The sequence below is a fragment of the Trachypithecus francoisi genome, unplaced genomic scaffold (assembly GCF_009764315.1).
Source record: "Trachypithecus francoisi isolate TF-2019V2 unplaced genomic scaffold, Tfra_2.0 Lachesis_group11, whole genome shotgun sequence".
Lineage (NCBI taxonomy): Eukaryota > Metazoa > Chordata > Mammalia > Primates > Cercopithecidae > Trachypithecus > Trachypithecus francoisi.
Genome location: NW_022681456.1, coordinates 2769879 through 2785895, shown reverse-complemented (window position 1 = coordinate 2785895; position 16017 = coordinate 2769879). Strand labels below are relative to the sequence as shown.

The 16017-nt window shown below is 42.9% G+C and overlaps 2 protein-coding genes across 6 annotated transcripts in view; one reads left to right on the top strand and one right to left on the bottom strand.

Moving 5' to 3' along the window:
* The window catches only part of PIWIL1 (piwi like RNA-mediated gene silencing 1), a 68127-nt gene extending 54042 nt beyond the window's left edge, over positions 1-14085 (top strand). Inside the window, exon 21 of the mRNA XM_033220109.1 lies at positions 13911-14085. Within this exon, the coding sequence (XP_033076000.1) occupies positions 13911-13919 (9 nt within the window). The 3' untranslated portion in view covers positions 13920-14085. The remainder of the gene's footprint in view (positions 1-13910) is intronic.
* The window catches only part of RIMBP2 (RIMS binding protein 2), a 332648-nt gene continuing 320732 nt past the window's right edge, over positions 4102-16017 (bottom strand). For 3 of the 5 annotated variants that reach the window (XM_033220100.1, XM_033220103.1, XM_033220102.1), the window contains 4 exons: positions 15700-15803; positions 14138-14209; positions 7631-7765; positions 4102-5515 (listed from right to left, as the gene is read on the bottom strand). In XM_033220100.1, coding sequence (XP_033075991.1) covers positions 5327-5515; positions 7631-7765; positions 14138-14209; positions 15700-15803 — 500 coding nt within the window. In that variant the 3' untranslated portion in view covers positions 4102-5326. Of the gene's footprint in view, positions 7117-7630; positions 7766-14137; positions 14210-15699; positions 15804-16017 lie in introns of all 5 variants that reach the window. The other 2 variants (XM_033220104.1, XM_033220101.1) reach the window with 2 other exon arrangements.

Here is a 16017-nt window from a genome sequence, read left to right as displayed (position 1 = left end):
TAAAAATAATATCTTGCTTCAGGGCAAAAGTCAGACAAGGTTACTGCCCAGTAAAAAGGACTTGGGGGTCCCTGAGCCCAGGTTTCCTGCTCTCATTCAGCCACCTGTGTGTGTGGCATCACCTGGTCCCGTTCACTTTGGTCCTTCAGAGTTAGAGTTTGGGCAACTGGTTACCAGTTATAGTCTTTTTGCTTCTGAGCACGTCTTCTGTTTCTGACTTAAGGATCTCCTGTCTTGTTCCCTGCCCCTTATTCTAAACTCATCTGTCATAGCCCTTGTTGGGTTTGTTCCCTCTTTTTCTCCTCCTCTTCCCCTCCTTCCCTTTCTCCCTTTCTTTCTGTTGTTTTCTTTCTCTCCTCTCAAACAGGCGAGGGCTGTATGCAGCCCACCCATCACTGGGCTAGACGGTGGGCTGGCTTGGCCTGGTCGTTGTCTCTCACCTGCTGGGCAGCTTCTTCTCCAGGACCACTGCCTGCACAAGTTATCTGGTCCCTGTCTCACTGCTTTGAAGCCTCCTGCCTTCCCCACATGGTTCTCTGTGTTGTGGGGCACATATGGAAAATCATAGTCCCAGCAGGTGCTGTCCCTGGGGCCCTTGTCCTCTCTCCCCTCTTCTGTCATGTGGACTGTACTCCAGGGCTGTCCCTAGAATGGCTGCGTGTGTCTCACTGTTCTCTCCCTGCTTCCTACTAAGTTCTTCAGGAGTTGCTGATTTGGATGGGGGACAACCAGCAGCACGTGGGCCTGAGGAAGAGGAAGGGCTGCTGAGTCCCGGATTCTCGCCAAGGTGAGACCACCTGCCTTCTGACGGGCTCAGCTTCGGGAACAACGTGGGTGAGACAGCGCTGCAAATTCTCGCTGGGGCCTTGCTCTCTCTCCTTTTCCCTCACACTGTGTGGTGCTTATTCCCCAAATCTGATGCACGTCCAGCTGTCTCTACAAGGATTTTATTAGAAAATTAGAGGCAGCTGTTTTGGAGACGGCTCATCAAATGCCATCAAAAGGCAGTGTTGTTGTTTCACCCTCTCCTCCCCCATCCCTTTTCCTCCTACGCCATCCCCAGAGAAGGCTGTTAAGAAGGGACTAGAAACAAGTTTTATTGTTTTCAAGTTGTATAGTTATTTACATGTATCTTCTTCTTCTGGTAACTAAATGGAATAGGGACTGTGAACTACAGAATGGTCACGAGGCTGGAGGCAGACACCAGCTGTGGTAGATGAGGCCAAGCAAGCAGAGGGTCTGAGTGTCCGAGAAAATGGAGAAGGGCCAGAGAGGTGAGGATGCAGACAGGCCACCTGCAACACCCATGGGGCATGCGTAAGGGGTCCTTGCACCTTAACAGAAATGCTACTCCTGATGGGGGCCTGTGACCAGTCGCGCCTTTTCCCCTAGTCACCGTCCTCACATGTGTGCATCAGTGACCTGGCGAATACTGAATGTTGTGATGGCCCAGTCACCATCATCAGGTGTGTGCATCAGTGACCTGGGGAATACTGAATATTGTGATGGCCCAGTCACCGTCATCGTGTGTGTGCGTCAGTGACCTGGTGAATATTGAATGTTGTGAAGAATAGCTATCATTTCACTAGACCACTATGGGATTTTTTTTGTGAATTTACCACTTTTCGCTGTTATAATAATGTGATGCATTTCTTAGTTCTTAAATCCCTGCCTAGATACCTCCTTTCAGTTGGATTCCTAGAAATGAGATTCAGTTAAAGGACATAAACACACACGTTCAAGGCTTTAGAAAGTCACTGGGCCAAGTGCGTAAGGCACACAATAGAGATTGCAGCCCCCACAGCAGGAGCTCCCATCCTCCCCAATGTCAGCGGTTTCACGTTTGGATGTTGGGTAACTTTGAAGCAGAAAAATTTTGCGTTATTAGTTTTTATTTATTCAGCTAGCGGAGTTGGGCATTTTATGTTTGCTGTCTGTATTTTACGGATTCCCTATTGACGTCTTTGGGGTGAGGTTCTAAAGGTAGAGAAGGCCCCTCCCATGCGTGTGGGTGGAAAGCCTGTACCTGGGCCTTCTCAGCCGTCTCTCTGCATAGCTCCTCCTGCTCTGTGGAGTATTTCCAGATAGGGTCAGATGTCTTTCGCATTCTTATATTAATTTCACTTTGACACTTGATTCATCCTCTTTTTTAGAGACTTTGGTTATTGTTGTTCTACCATAAGCTCTATATACTGTTTGCTAGTCCCAGGCATCAGTTCTGTGTGATGAGAGGGGCTGCAGGAAGGGGCTGTGCCAGCTGGCGGCACCAGGGCCTGAAGTCAGGCTGAAACAGTGAGCCTGCACACGGAGGTGCACGGAGCCAGCCAGGGGATAGCTGCATATTTTTTCTTTACCCACATGAAAGAGCACTTCACATAAAATGGTTTTCTTTTCAAAATTAAAAATGTTTAGAAGTATATCTTTTTTTTTAATATAAATGAGACTTTAAATGTAGTTTTCTTCCTTTTCCCAAAAGCTTCCATTGAGTTCTAGTCTTTGCCAATATACCTGCAAACAAGCTTTATTTAGCAGAACTTTTCCCAAGAACCACGTTCATCACTGCCACACCTCCTTTACCTCAGGGCCACAGAAAAAAGTACAGTAGAAATTTATGGAAAGTTGGGGCTTTTTGCTTTTTTTTTTTTTTTTAGTGCAGCTTTAAATAATTTTCAAGAATAAGAAAATACAGTAAAGCTCATTTGGCAGAACACAGGAGTTTTGTGTTCTAGTTTAAGCAAATAGTTTATTTGAAAAGTGTTAGCAAGAGAATAGAAAAATGTTTATGTGAATGAGAAGTGACTGCAAAACAAAATTTGGCAAGAGTTTCTTATTTTGAATATACATAGGAAAGTCATAACAGAAAATAAAATTAAGAATTTAGGTATAGTTGTTGGTTGTTCAGTGAAAATTGTGCCTCTGCAGGTCCGGATGAGAATGGGAAGGTCATTCTGAATCAAAGAATCACTTGTTTTCTTTGGCAGGGGAAGGGGAGCAGCAGAGGCAAAGGGATGGTAATGTGGGGAGGCGCTCCTGGGGTCTGGGTGTGCACCCACTTCCTTAGATGCAGCGGGAGAAAGGGTTGAAGCCCTTGAACTGGAAGAGGAAATGGTTTCTGTTCTTTGAGTACTTTGTACAGTTTGGGCTTTGACTTTTAGACTAACCTGTGAAGACAGAAAATTACACTCACACTGGTAATGGAGAGCTTCCTAACTCTGGTGCAATTTTCGGTCATAAAACAAAAGCAAAACATGGTTTCTCTTATCACTAGAAAAGGGAGATGGCTGAAGTGGCTGTCAGCTCAGTCTGGGAGGGAGTTGGGGCTCGAATGAGTAATTAAATGTGACTTAAGCACTTTGTTGTCCTCAGGATGGGTGCTTTGCTTTTAGGAAAATTGTACTTATAAAACGGGGTGGGGAGCGGGGGAGAAAAGCTAAGACCAGCTCATTATTACTTCAGGTTTGCCTACATTTTCATACTTCGGGGAACTGGTAAATACTTTCAAAAAATTTAGAGAAACATTGGTTCTGGATACTTTTTGTTAGCAATTCTTCACCTTTTCTTATACATACGGTAGGTAAAAACATGGTAGCAATTATGAGATAGATTATAGTTTCATGAAATTATGTACTTGAACTGTATTTTCATCTTGCCATAAAAGTGTGTTGGTTTTACCTCTTACTTTGAATAGACATCTGGTTATTTGGAGAATTCTAAAATAAGGCTTTTAGGAAAATTCTGTATATTTGGGAAGTTATATTTTGTTGTATTATGTTGCTGTAGCTGTTCGTTAATTTCACTTGACTTCTAAAGCTGCCAGAGTGAATTAACTTGTGTTTGAATTCATCCCGGAAGTGCTTATACTGACTCTGTGCTAATGACCTTTTGTTTGTCACTGACTGAACTGTTACCGGTGGTATGAGAGTGTCACAATGTGTTGTCAATGGCTCCCAAAACATGGACCAAAATTATTTTTGGGAAAAAAAAAAAAAAACATACTCCCAGAAACGGTAAGGTTATGGAGCTTTTTGTAAACATAAGAGAAAGGAATTCGGTTATCCCGCTATGATAAAATGTTTAAAACAAAGCGAATAAACAGTGTTGTATAAAATAACAAATTTTATTTCTAGAAAATATTTTACACTAACTGTGCACATGCACACACTCACACAGAGCTTAACCACACATGGATTTCCTTTAATAAATCTACCACATACTATTATATTACAATTTATAATAGAGTTTTTGAAGACACAATGGGGAAAGCTTTGTCATTCATTTATAAACCGTCCATAAATTATTACAAAAGAAAGGCAGTCTGAAAAGTATGTATAAAGAGTAAAAACAATTTACAAGTGGACAAGAATTACAAAAGAGTAACCATCAAATACATCTGCCAGCAACTTTGTAAGTCTTTTGTTCGAATGCCAATGATAAAGATGGGTATGGCCTCATTTGGAGCAGATTTAAATGTAGCATGTTTTTGGTGTGGCTTATGCATTATGTGGATTACTTGTGTGCCATTCATTGCTGTGTATTAGGGTATGGCATTTTGACAACGGAAGTAACAGAAAACCATATGCCACAAAATAGAACATTAAAAGCAATGAAGATTAGCGGCTTTCTGGAAGGTTGGAGTACTGGTGTTTTACCAAACAAAGTTACTTTCTCTCCTTTTCACTTTTTTGAATGATTGAGTAAACATTTTCTGTGTGTAGCCTGGCTGGCTTTGAGAGACTGAAACTAGTATCTTAAAACGCACAGCCTGTACAACTTGATCTCGAACCACTGTGTCAGTGAGGATGAAGACCACTGAATGCACGACACAAAGTATACACTGTGTTTTTATTAGACAGTACAAATCATTGTGCATTTATAAGGCAGAACATCAAGGCGAATTAAACTAGGAATTTCAAGACCAGAGTCAAAGTGAAAGTTATGCATTATGAGGCAAGCATTTTGAGAAGGGAGAAAGGTTGAAAATCATTCCTTTACGGGCGGATGACAGATGCACAAAGACTGGAATTACAGGTAGGGAGGGAGCTACAGGTGATAGCTATGCGCCCCCCCGTTTGTTAATAAGACGTCCCCTCCCACCTCCCAAATCAGAGCTTGGACAATGAGAGCGGACTGCCAGCGGTGACAGAGAGCAACCGCTCCTCTTTGTTCTCGCGGTTGGTTTAAAGTGGATGGTAGTGCAAAAGTGCATTTCTCTACTGGTGTCAGGGGAGAAGATTGGGTTTTTTTAGGAAGTACTTGAGTCATGAAAGCCCTAGTTTGGAATTAAAGAAAATTACATAGATTTGGCAGTTGTCCGGAAGTACATGAATCATTTCACTGCACCCAGCTTTTTCAGCAGTTTCTTGCCTTTGGAAAGCAGCCCCTTTTTCTTTTTCGAGGACATTTCCCTGCCTCTCCCAGGACTACCAGAACCCATAGATGACGTAGGTGACCCCGAATGGAGATGGACTGTGGGGGATGGAGCTCTCCTTGCTGTACCTGAACCCTCAGGAGGAACCTAGTAGGTACAGTGTTACAGTTTATTGAGTGCGTGAGCGCCAACAACAGAATTCACTTGGTAACATCGTACTGTCCCCGTTTCCCACCAGGAAAGGTCAAGGGGGTTCCTTTGTTCTTTCAGTTGTTAAAGTATGCCATGAGAAGCAAAGGTCCTCTCCCACAGCACGCCAGAGAGAGGGCCCAGACATAAATGTGTGGGTTCCGTTTCTCTGTCTCAAGGGAGTGCAGGATGGCCATTGCTTTGGCAAAGCTAAGGCAGGTAATAATTCACTTCGTAAATGAAGACTAAGGGCAGGGGAGACATTATTTGAAATTAGGTTGATAGTAAAGTTGGCCGAGTACCCATCAGTAATCTTAAAGAGCAAAAGTTCATAAAGGGAATTTTGTTGTATTGGAAACTATTTAGTTATATAAAATCCTGATATTGTTAAAGTGCATTCCTGGGTTGGTTAGTCTACTATAGAAGTATTGGAGATGGCACACTGGTTGAAAGAAAAAAAAAAAAAACTAAAATGAACCTTAATTACAATCAAAGAAAGCTTAAAGGCCCTTAGTGGATGCTTGCATTATTTCCAAATAATTGAACATGAATTTTCCTCAGTAGACAGCACATGGTAGTATTTCAGTATACATTAAGCGCTTAATAGTGCTTCGGGGGGTAGACTTTTGCTCTGATACATTGCAGGACGACTTTACCTCGCTTCCTTTTACAGCGAAGCATGTGCCTGCGTTGACAGAGCAGCAGAATTCCTCCGGCCCTCCCTCCTGAGCAACTCTTGCCATGGGAGTGTTCAGTATTCAGCAGGCAAATGCTCTAAGCCAAGGGGCTTCAAGCTTGCTTGGATTTAAAATCAAGGTCTAATTCTAATGGAAAACACCTAGTAAAGCATCCCAAAGCACACCTGAAGATACCATCTATTCCATCTAATGCGATCGTTTGAGCTGCGTGCTTCAACTTAGTATTGCATTGGTATACCAACAACTCGTGTTGCAGCAACTTCTCTCACAGAAGGTTGTGCTTTGAGGAGGAGCATAGCCCTCTCGTAAGGTAGAGGCAGGGTTACTTAAGGAAAACATGTGCTGGCCGTTCAAGCCAGCCTTTGGAGTGTTCAGAGCCAACACTCGATTGCCTGTGTTCACTACTCATCTGCTTGACCTTGGGTTAAGTTTCTCAAGTCAAACTTCCTATAGTAAACATGTTTGTTAGGTTGTGCTTTTTCCAAGAGTGGCTAACAATGCAATATGCAGCTCTATGTAAACACACAGTTAGCTTGTTAAGAAATATGTTCCCAATGTTGGCCTTTCAAATAGTCTTAATGCACATAGTAGGAAATGATGATTAAAGATGATTTGCTTCACTATAAATTCAGTTGCTTTACAACTGAGACCAAGTAATATTCTGATTATTTAGGTCCAATAATTTTTTGAGACATATTTCTTTTTATCTTTTTTTTTTTGTTAACCCCACAATGAAGCCTTAAGTCTACCACATTGGCCCGTTTAAGGTAGCTTAAGTTGGTATCTTTATCGGTATCTTCAGTTGCTCACTTACGTGAAGGCTACATTGCCTGATTAAGGTGTGAAATGAACACTCTTCTTCTGTTTCCAAGCAGATGAGCAAAGAAATAAAAATATATATATATAAAAATATAATATATAAAAACTTGCAGTGATGAAATAAAATAAAAATGAGATACTAAACATGAATGTAATCTAATAGTTAAATATGCTTGAGAAGCCCTTGGATCCCTGTGAAGAGACTAAAATCCTAACAGAGGGCAAATAACCTTCATTGCACACCAAATCTGAAGAGGAGCCATCCTCTTTTCATTCTGGATCAAACTGAGATGTGTTTCTATAATGTAGGATGGGACATTTCTTTGTGAGTAAAGGCAGATTGATTAGAATTGAAAGGGTCATTTTTTTTTTGTAAAATGAGTAAGATTTAGAATTAAGAATTTTTTAGGCACAACTCTAATGGAAGGGCAGAGGGAAAAAAAATCAGGGTATATGCTTTTCGGCCCAAGATATAAAAATACCGGTGCAGAGATTGTATTAGACCACATATGGCAGAACGGGACAGAGATTTAAAAGGCTAAATAGGTTTGCTTACCCTTTTTGCCTTTGAGCGCATTGGTGTATCTTGAGAGTAGTGGGATGGAGCATCAGAGAGATAGACTTCGACGTCGTCAGGCACTTCTTCCAAGAAGTTTGAGGGCACAAGGCCTTTCTGCCCATTCAGCTCCCCCTAAAACACCAGGGATGAAGCAGAAGAACAATTTATTTTTCTAGAAACTCACATCTTGCTTTAGCTAAAGGAATACAGCTCAGAGTACAGGTAGATGGTGAGTTTATTCTGGTTCAAAAGTGGCAGGACTCGAAAGGACTCTAAATTAGGGTTTCCAGATTTTCCTCAGCAACACGCAGAGTCCTAAGCCCCTTTCCTGGGGTCTTGATTTTGCCTGTTCAGTGGGGAGCTGAGGAATCTGCCTTTTGGCCAAGGAGCCCCTGGAATTCTTAGGATCAGGCTTCTGAAGGAAACACTCCTTGGTAGATCTCATTTAGTGGTTCTCGGGCCTGGCTGATCTGAGGCACGAGGGAGCTGCTAAAAACACCATCGCTCAGCACACCAGCCCAGACCGATGACGGACACCTTCGGAGAGAGGGGACCCGGCGGTCCTAACATGCCGGCAAGCTTGAGAGCTACTGATCTACTCAGCCTTGAGATTGCCCTCCCTCTTCCTCATGGACATGTTCTTACCGTAAACATTCAAACAATATGGGGAAAATGAAAGTGTCTGTTGATGCTGCCTCAGACATTACTGCTTCAGGTTGGTATATGTCCTTCCAGATCTTTCTACTCATTTACATGTCTATGCCTTGTCTAAAGTCGAGATCCGTAAGTCCAACCGCCTACTGGTCATCTGCACCAAGTGGCTCACGAGCCCACCATGTCACGTCTTCCCCAAGCTCTCATCTGCCCCTAAAGTGCCTAAACCAAGTTCAAAATTGGCTGGCTCTGAGCAACACGGGATCCTGTTTTTCTGTGTATAAGGTCTAGGAAGTGACATGAAGAGCCCTACTGCATCAAAACACCTGTGCGGTGAAGGCCACAGCAGAGTGATGAGCACCTGTGGAATGGGAGCAAATGTCTGCAAGGCATCTCTCTGCTAACAGGTTAATATCTAGAACACAAACAACTTCAAAAACCCAATTAAAGACGTTTCTCCAAAAATGAGATTCAGGTGGCCAACAGGCACATGAAAAGATGCCCGTCACCATGAATCTCCAGGGAAATGCAATTCAAAACTATGTTGTACCACCTCACACTACTATCAGTAAAAAAAAAAAAAAAATGGGTAAAACAGGTACTGGTGAAGATACGAAGAAACGAATACTCGTGCACTTTTGGTGGGAAGGTGAGATGGTGCAGCTGCTATAGAAAACAGGATGGCAGTTTTGCAAGATGGAAAGAGTTCTGGAGACGGATGGTGGTGATTGTTTGCACAATGTAAACATACTTAACACTACTGAACTATATACTTGAAATGATTTTAGATCTTTTCTTTTCTTAACTGAGATAGAGTCTTGCTGAGTCTTGCTGTGTCACTCAGGCTGAAGTGCAGCGGCGTGATCTCAGCTCACTGCAACCTCTACCTCCCAGGTTCAAGCAATCCTCCCACCTCAGCCTCCCAAGTAGCTGGAATTACAGGCACGTTCCACCACGCCCGGCTAATTTTTGTATTTTTAGTAGATACAGGGTTTCGCCATGTTGGCCAAGCTGGTCTCGAACTCCTGACCTCAGGTGATCCACCCGCCTCAGCCTTCCAAAGTGCTGGGATTACAGGCTGAGCCACCATACCTGGCCAATTTTAGATAAATTTTATGTAGATTTTATCACAAAAAAATAATTGGAAGAGGCAGCCCCACATACTTCCCGCATCTTCCTGTTCAGCAACCCTGCCAGGTGCACACTCACTGCCCTGCCCTGCCCCACTCTTCTGCTTGGACCTTGAAGATCCTATTTTATTTACCTGTGACTACCCTGGGCCTTCTCTCTCCGGCTCCATTATTAGCTTATTTTTCTCTGTTGACATTACAGACTATTTCGAGGCCACCTATCCTTTTTACTGTGCATGTGCCCCTGGCGATTTCTTCCTATCAAGGGTTTTAAATAACATCTAAACACAAAGACACTCAAAAGTTACAACCAGTCAAGTTCCCCCCTCATTAGGTCCAACAGCCAGATTTCTCCTCCAGCCTTAGAAAAGAGTCTTCCTTTGGTTGAGCACCAGATGGAGTAGTTGGCTTATATTTGGGGACTGTGTTCTGTGAACACACACAGCTTTATGCACCCATCTCCACTGGTGTCATGCTCACACCACAAGAGGCATGTGTACACCAATCCGCAGACGCTCCTGCGGAGCCAGGTCGCCAGGCCAGCCCCTGCTCTGGCTGAGTAGAACGTGGGTGGAACTGCCTGCACTGGTTATTGCTCTTGTTCTTTTGGGCTGAACACACATAGCCCTAGTAAAATCCACGTCAGAACGCACATGTGCCACGTCACTCCCCCATGTCTGATGCCTCTACCACTGCATGCTACTGCGTCTGAGGTGACAACTGGAGCTGCTCGCGGTGTGAACACTGCTTTGGCCTAAGTTCCGTTCCATTTGGAGAGGCTCAGATGTCCTGTTCATACCCCTCAAGCTCAAGAGTTTCTAAGCCAGGTTTTCCATTCAACACTGTTCTTATCCTTGCAGTCTCAAGGGCGCCCATCGCCTAGGTCAGAAACAAGGCTCCCCCGGACGACATTCTCTGTCCCTCTAACTGACAGTCTGAGCTATGGATAAGATCATCTTGAGTCTGCCTCTTGTCTGCCTTCCCCTGGTACTGACATAGTTCAGGCCATGTTTCCTGCCTGGACGGCTCCATACAGCATGTTACCTGGCTTCCTGGACCCACTCCCATCCCCCTTTAAAAGCGTACCAACAAAACCCTTTACAGAATCACTTTCTCTAAAAAAAAATTTCACCTTGACCTTTCCCTCCTCAGTCCCTCCATAATCTGATTTCTGCTTCTCTCCTATGCCTCATTTCCCACCACTTCTCTATTTGAGGCCAAACAGTAACTACCTGGAGGCCTAATGTCCAGACAGAATGGGAATAGGCTGAAAGGCAGAAAACACCAAAATCACTTCCCTCACAGTTTTCTCTGTGCCCCAGTCAGTGAGAAGTTCACTCATGTTTGCATACCTCTCTGGATTATCTTCCGTACCTTAGTACGCCACGTGATGGATGCTTTTGACATAGGAAGGTACATGATTTAAGGTGTCAGATACCGAGATGCTGGGCTACCAGCAAGAACAGCACGAGCTTGAAAATATGATGGGGTGTTCGAAGTCTTCAGTGTCTTCAGTGACTTAATGGGGGCTGATGTAAATTAGGAAATAGAAAAAGGAGGAAACGTCCAGGTAGCACAGCAGGGGTCCCTCGGGGCTCCCTGCTTACACGTGTTTTATTGATACAGGATATAGCAGAATAGAGAAAGAGGAGGGTGATATTACAATATTAGGACGGTGGAGTATTTGAGTTTGCTCTCATGAGATGTTTAAGGTCACAGATATCAGAAAACGAAGTTCCAAGAAATTTAAGATTTTTGGTATCAAATTAGGTGTCCCCTGTCATTGTTTATCAAATAAGAAATATTTAAATGAACTGGGCAGTCCGCTCAGTGAACATGACCAGCAAAATCATCCTAAAACTATTGGAGGAGTGGTCAATAAACAGAAGCATACATTTAATATTAATTTAGATCTACTTCCCACTATAATATAAAAATCCAGGCAAGACTATTCAAGAAACTATGAAGATAAAACGTAACTCAGGAATAGAAACATGCAGACAAGTTAGAAAAATCTTTTTAAATTCCAAGAAAGCACCATGCCCATTGTTTCTACGTGTGAAAATCTAAATGAAAAGTACATTCCTCGAAAGATACCTAGATTGTTAAAAATTGACTCGATAAGATAACCATTTAAGCAAATGAAAACTGCAGTCTAAAAAGATACTGAACCTAAAGGATCTTTGGGCAGATTCTAATAACCTTCAAATTATAGTAATTCCTATGTCACTCAATCTGCTCCAAAGCATAGAAAAAGATTGAAGTCTTCTTAATTTATTTGGTAATTCTAGCATAATCCTGATACCAAAAGCCACAACAAAGGTATCCAAAGAATACAGATTACTATTATCTCTGGAATATAACTTCTGAATAAAATATTAGTAAATCAACTTCCAGTGCCTTAAAAATAGTATTATATATGATGGCCAATAATTTACCAATGAAAAATAAGCATAGCAAACTAAAACTTTCTAGCATTATAAAGGATACTTTCTTAGCATTATAAAGACCATCTATCTTTATTGATAGTCTAACCTACATATAACAGTGTAAAACATTAGTGGTATTTCTACTAAAATACATATCAAGTCACAGATTTCCTCATCTGCTATTCAGAGTTCTAAGTGATTAGTAAGACAATTAAAAATGATGACAATTATAAATATTGATGAAGAAGAGGCAAAATAATGACAATCTGGGGGAACCCAAGGGAATCGGTGGATAACAGAAGTAAATGCATTCAGAAAAGTGATTTGTGGGGGACATGTACACACACACACCTTTCCAACATGTTTTCTAAATAACCAGTGGAATATATACTAGCGGGAAAAATCATTCACAATCGTAATAAGATCTATATAATTCCTTTTTTGTTTGCTTTTGAGACGGAGTCTCGCTCTGTCACCCGGGCTGGAGAGTGCAGTGACGCGATCTCGGCTCACTGCAACCTCCACCTCCTGGGTTCAAGTGAATCTCCTGCCTCAGCCTCCAAAGTAGCTGGGATTACAGGCCCATGCCACCACGCCCGGCTAATTCTTTTGTATTTTTAGTAGAAACAGGGTGTCACCACATTGGCCAGGCTGGTATCGAACTCCTGACCTCAGGTGATCAGCCCGCCTCGGCCTCCGTGAGTCACCGTGCCCAGCCATTGGATCTGTATAGTTGCTAAGAGTAAACTTAAGATATATAAAGGATGTGTAAGAATAAATCCATGAATCTTGTCTGACAGATGAAAGGAAAAATTTTAGAAGGAGGTACATGCTATGTCAGAATTGAAAGACAATACTATGTCTGTTTCTTCCAAAAGCGAAATGTACCTCTAAACAAAAAATTATAGATTGGTTGTGGGGGTGGGACTCTTTACAAAATGACCCCTCCCAAATGTAAAAATGCATGATAAAAATACAATAATTAAGGCAGCATGGAGTAGTGTTAAAGTCCATAAATACTCTAAGTATTAAATTCCTATTTATACTTTAATTTTAAAATGTATTACATTGTTTATTATTAAATGATTTTTTTAAAGTAGGGAAAGTGCAGATTATTTAGTAAATGTGTTGAGACATTAGTTCTCATAGTTAGGAAAAGATGGTAGATACTTGAGATTTACATGTGGAAAAGGAAACTATAAAATCGAAACAAAATGAGGTGATTATTTCTATCACGTTGAAGGACCTTTCAGGCATGACCCCCAAGGCAGAAACATCTGACCACATACAAACGTAAAATTCATCGTTAATAAACAACAAAAATGGAGCACACACACACACAAAGTTAAAAAGCAGAGGTTGAGCTGGAAGTAACTATTTGAAACACATGTGACAAAGTATGAATATCCTCACCAAGGGCTGAACTCTTAAAAATCAGAAACCAGGCAGAGGAGAGAGCCTGGGAATTCCACACATGCCTGTGGCTGCAGCATCTGTTTGACTCAAAGAGAAACCTACCGTCCAGGATGTCATCACTTCTTGCCGATTCTGATCAAGGCAGCGGGGGAGCAGGTGGAAACACCTGTGCAAGATGGGGACCCCCCACTGGGCTCTGCGCAGGGTCCTAAGTGGCCCTGTGGGCTTCTGGTCAGGGAGGGGGTAGCTACTTGCAAAGGTGCCCCAGCTGCAGAAACTCTGAGATAACCCCACCCCCTTTCCTCCCTTCTTTGCCCCAGGGAATAGTCAAGATATGCCCCAGGGGAACAGAAAAGGAAGGAGGGTGGCTCTGAGGTCCTTGCCGGGAATCACCCGCAGCAAGGTGGGGCGGGGCGCTCCCTGCTGCTAACAGCAGTAGGCTCTAGATAAAAGGAAAGGGAGAAGTCCTAAAATCTGGGGTGTTTTAGTTATGTATTTCTTTGCTTATTTGTATTTCTTTCTTTTCCTAAAATTTATTTCTGACCTATACAGTAAGTAATCTAGAAACTTAAATGGTTTTGTAAATGTTTGGGTGGCAGCAGTTTAAAAAATAAGAATATGAATGTATTTGTTTTGTTTATAATGTAGATCCATTAAAAAGACTCGTATTTGCAAGGAAGAAACAATGAAGTTCACAGTTCCAACTTTCTAGATTATCTATAACTCAGCAAAGAGACAAGCCAGTTAAGCAACGCTGTCAGCAGCCGTGTGAAGTTCATGCCCAGTTTTAAGAGAAGGAACAGACTAACAAAACAAAACACTTTACAATCATAATACAATCATAAATGGTACCTCTTGATATTTCCAAAACTTACATAATAAAATCCATCTTCATCAATTTCACCAAAAACGGTAATAATATCTCCTGTGCAAAATGTAAGTTCAGCCTGTGGAGATGAAACGTCAAGTTAATAGTATTTTTCTATACAAAAGTAGTTGTTTTTTTAAAAATAAGTTCTCTATGCGTTCCCTTACTACTTGAGAATTTCTGGTATTCACCGACTCTTTCAGTCAGATCAAGGTAGAAGCTAATGAATGGTTCTGTCCACAGTCTTCTGGAAAGGAAGGACAAACCAAGATAATGCCCCCCAAAAGAAAATGCTGCAGTGCTTTGATTTTGGCTGAAATTCAAGATTATTACCATGTTCTACTGGTAATACATTTTTAAAGCTAGTGGAATAGTTAACTGTAAAAACCTGGAATATTAGGGAAATGTTCTCTGTAGTATAAGGACCATTACATAAATATCCTTTCACTGAGTATTTTAAAACCTACTCAATTATTAATGAAACATCTATGTATTTGTCAAGACAGAATCTCACTGTGTTGCCCAGGCAGGAGAGCAGTGGCGCACCCTCGGCTCACTGCAACCTCCGCCTCTTGGGTTCAAGCAATTCTCCTGCCTCAGGCTCCTGAGCAGCTGGGACTACAGGTGTGTGCCACCAAGCCTGGTTAATTTTTATATTTTTTAAAGAGATGGGGGTTTGCCATGTTGCCCAGGCTGGTCTTGAACTCTTGAGCTCAAGCAATCTGCCCACCTCCCAAAGTGCTGGGATTACAGGCGTGAGCCACCGCACCCAGCCTGAACATCACTTTATTCAGTGTCTATTCTGGGCCAGGCTGCAACCCTGAGTCAGGTGGTGTCAAACACGCCTCACTGCCCTCAGGAGTCCAACCGACCCAGCACATTTCAGTTCACAGTCCCCAAGCAGAACATGGAAACAGAAATCTAGATGATATTAACAACCAAACACGTTTTCTTTCTAAATGTAAAAATGAGGGAATATAGTTGGTGAACCAATGGCTTGTCAGAGAGCGCCAAGTACTGTGTAACCTGGGTTCACATACATCTGGTCATCTCAGCTGGTGGCTGCAGAGACTGGAGACCCCATCTCATTTCTGAAGGCAGCGGTTTCAGCCTTCAAGACACCAGGCATCCCAAGCGGTGCCGGGCAACGCAACCTCACCTATCACTGCTTTCCTCTCTACTGTTCTGTTCTATGTGTGGGGCCTACTGCTTTGCTTTTGTGTGCTGACCACATGTGATGGGCTTTTATTTCTCTCCCAAAGATGGCCCTCAGGTGGCAGCACCATTAGATGTGGATGACAGATTGCTCTCTCTGTGGTGGCACAGGAAAATCTGGGCCACAGGGACAGGGCTCGTCAGGGGCTGGCTGTGTCCCTGGGAATCCCATGATTTCTCTCCTGCGTGGCCATGTCTGTATCAGCTATCCCTCGGGTTGGCAGCCCTTCCTACGGATGGTTTGGAGAGAAGGAATGAGAAGGGGAACACACGTGGCCTCAGTGTGGTGTACCACGAGGGAAGGGATGGGGTGTGGTTTTGTGTCCGTCATGAAGCACAGTGTTTGGCTGGTACCTCAACATCCACGTTGGGCGAGCTTTCTCTGGGGTCATAGTCATACAGGGCCACCATTCTCCGGGTTGATACTGAATGATGCCTGCCACTTCTTCTGCTTCTCTCTGTTCAAATCACAAGCAGGGAAGAAAGCCATCATGACGTTATTTCAAACTTAGTGGCGTCCCCCCTCCTTCCGTGTCACACAAGGCCAATGCAGCTGCGACCTGGCATGCTATCAGGTCCTCATGCTCCTGGGCACTCACATCAGCCAACGTCGCTACTTTGGGTCAGTCGTCTGGGACTCCATATTCTTACATTTTTGCTGTAGTAGGGTTT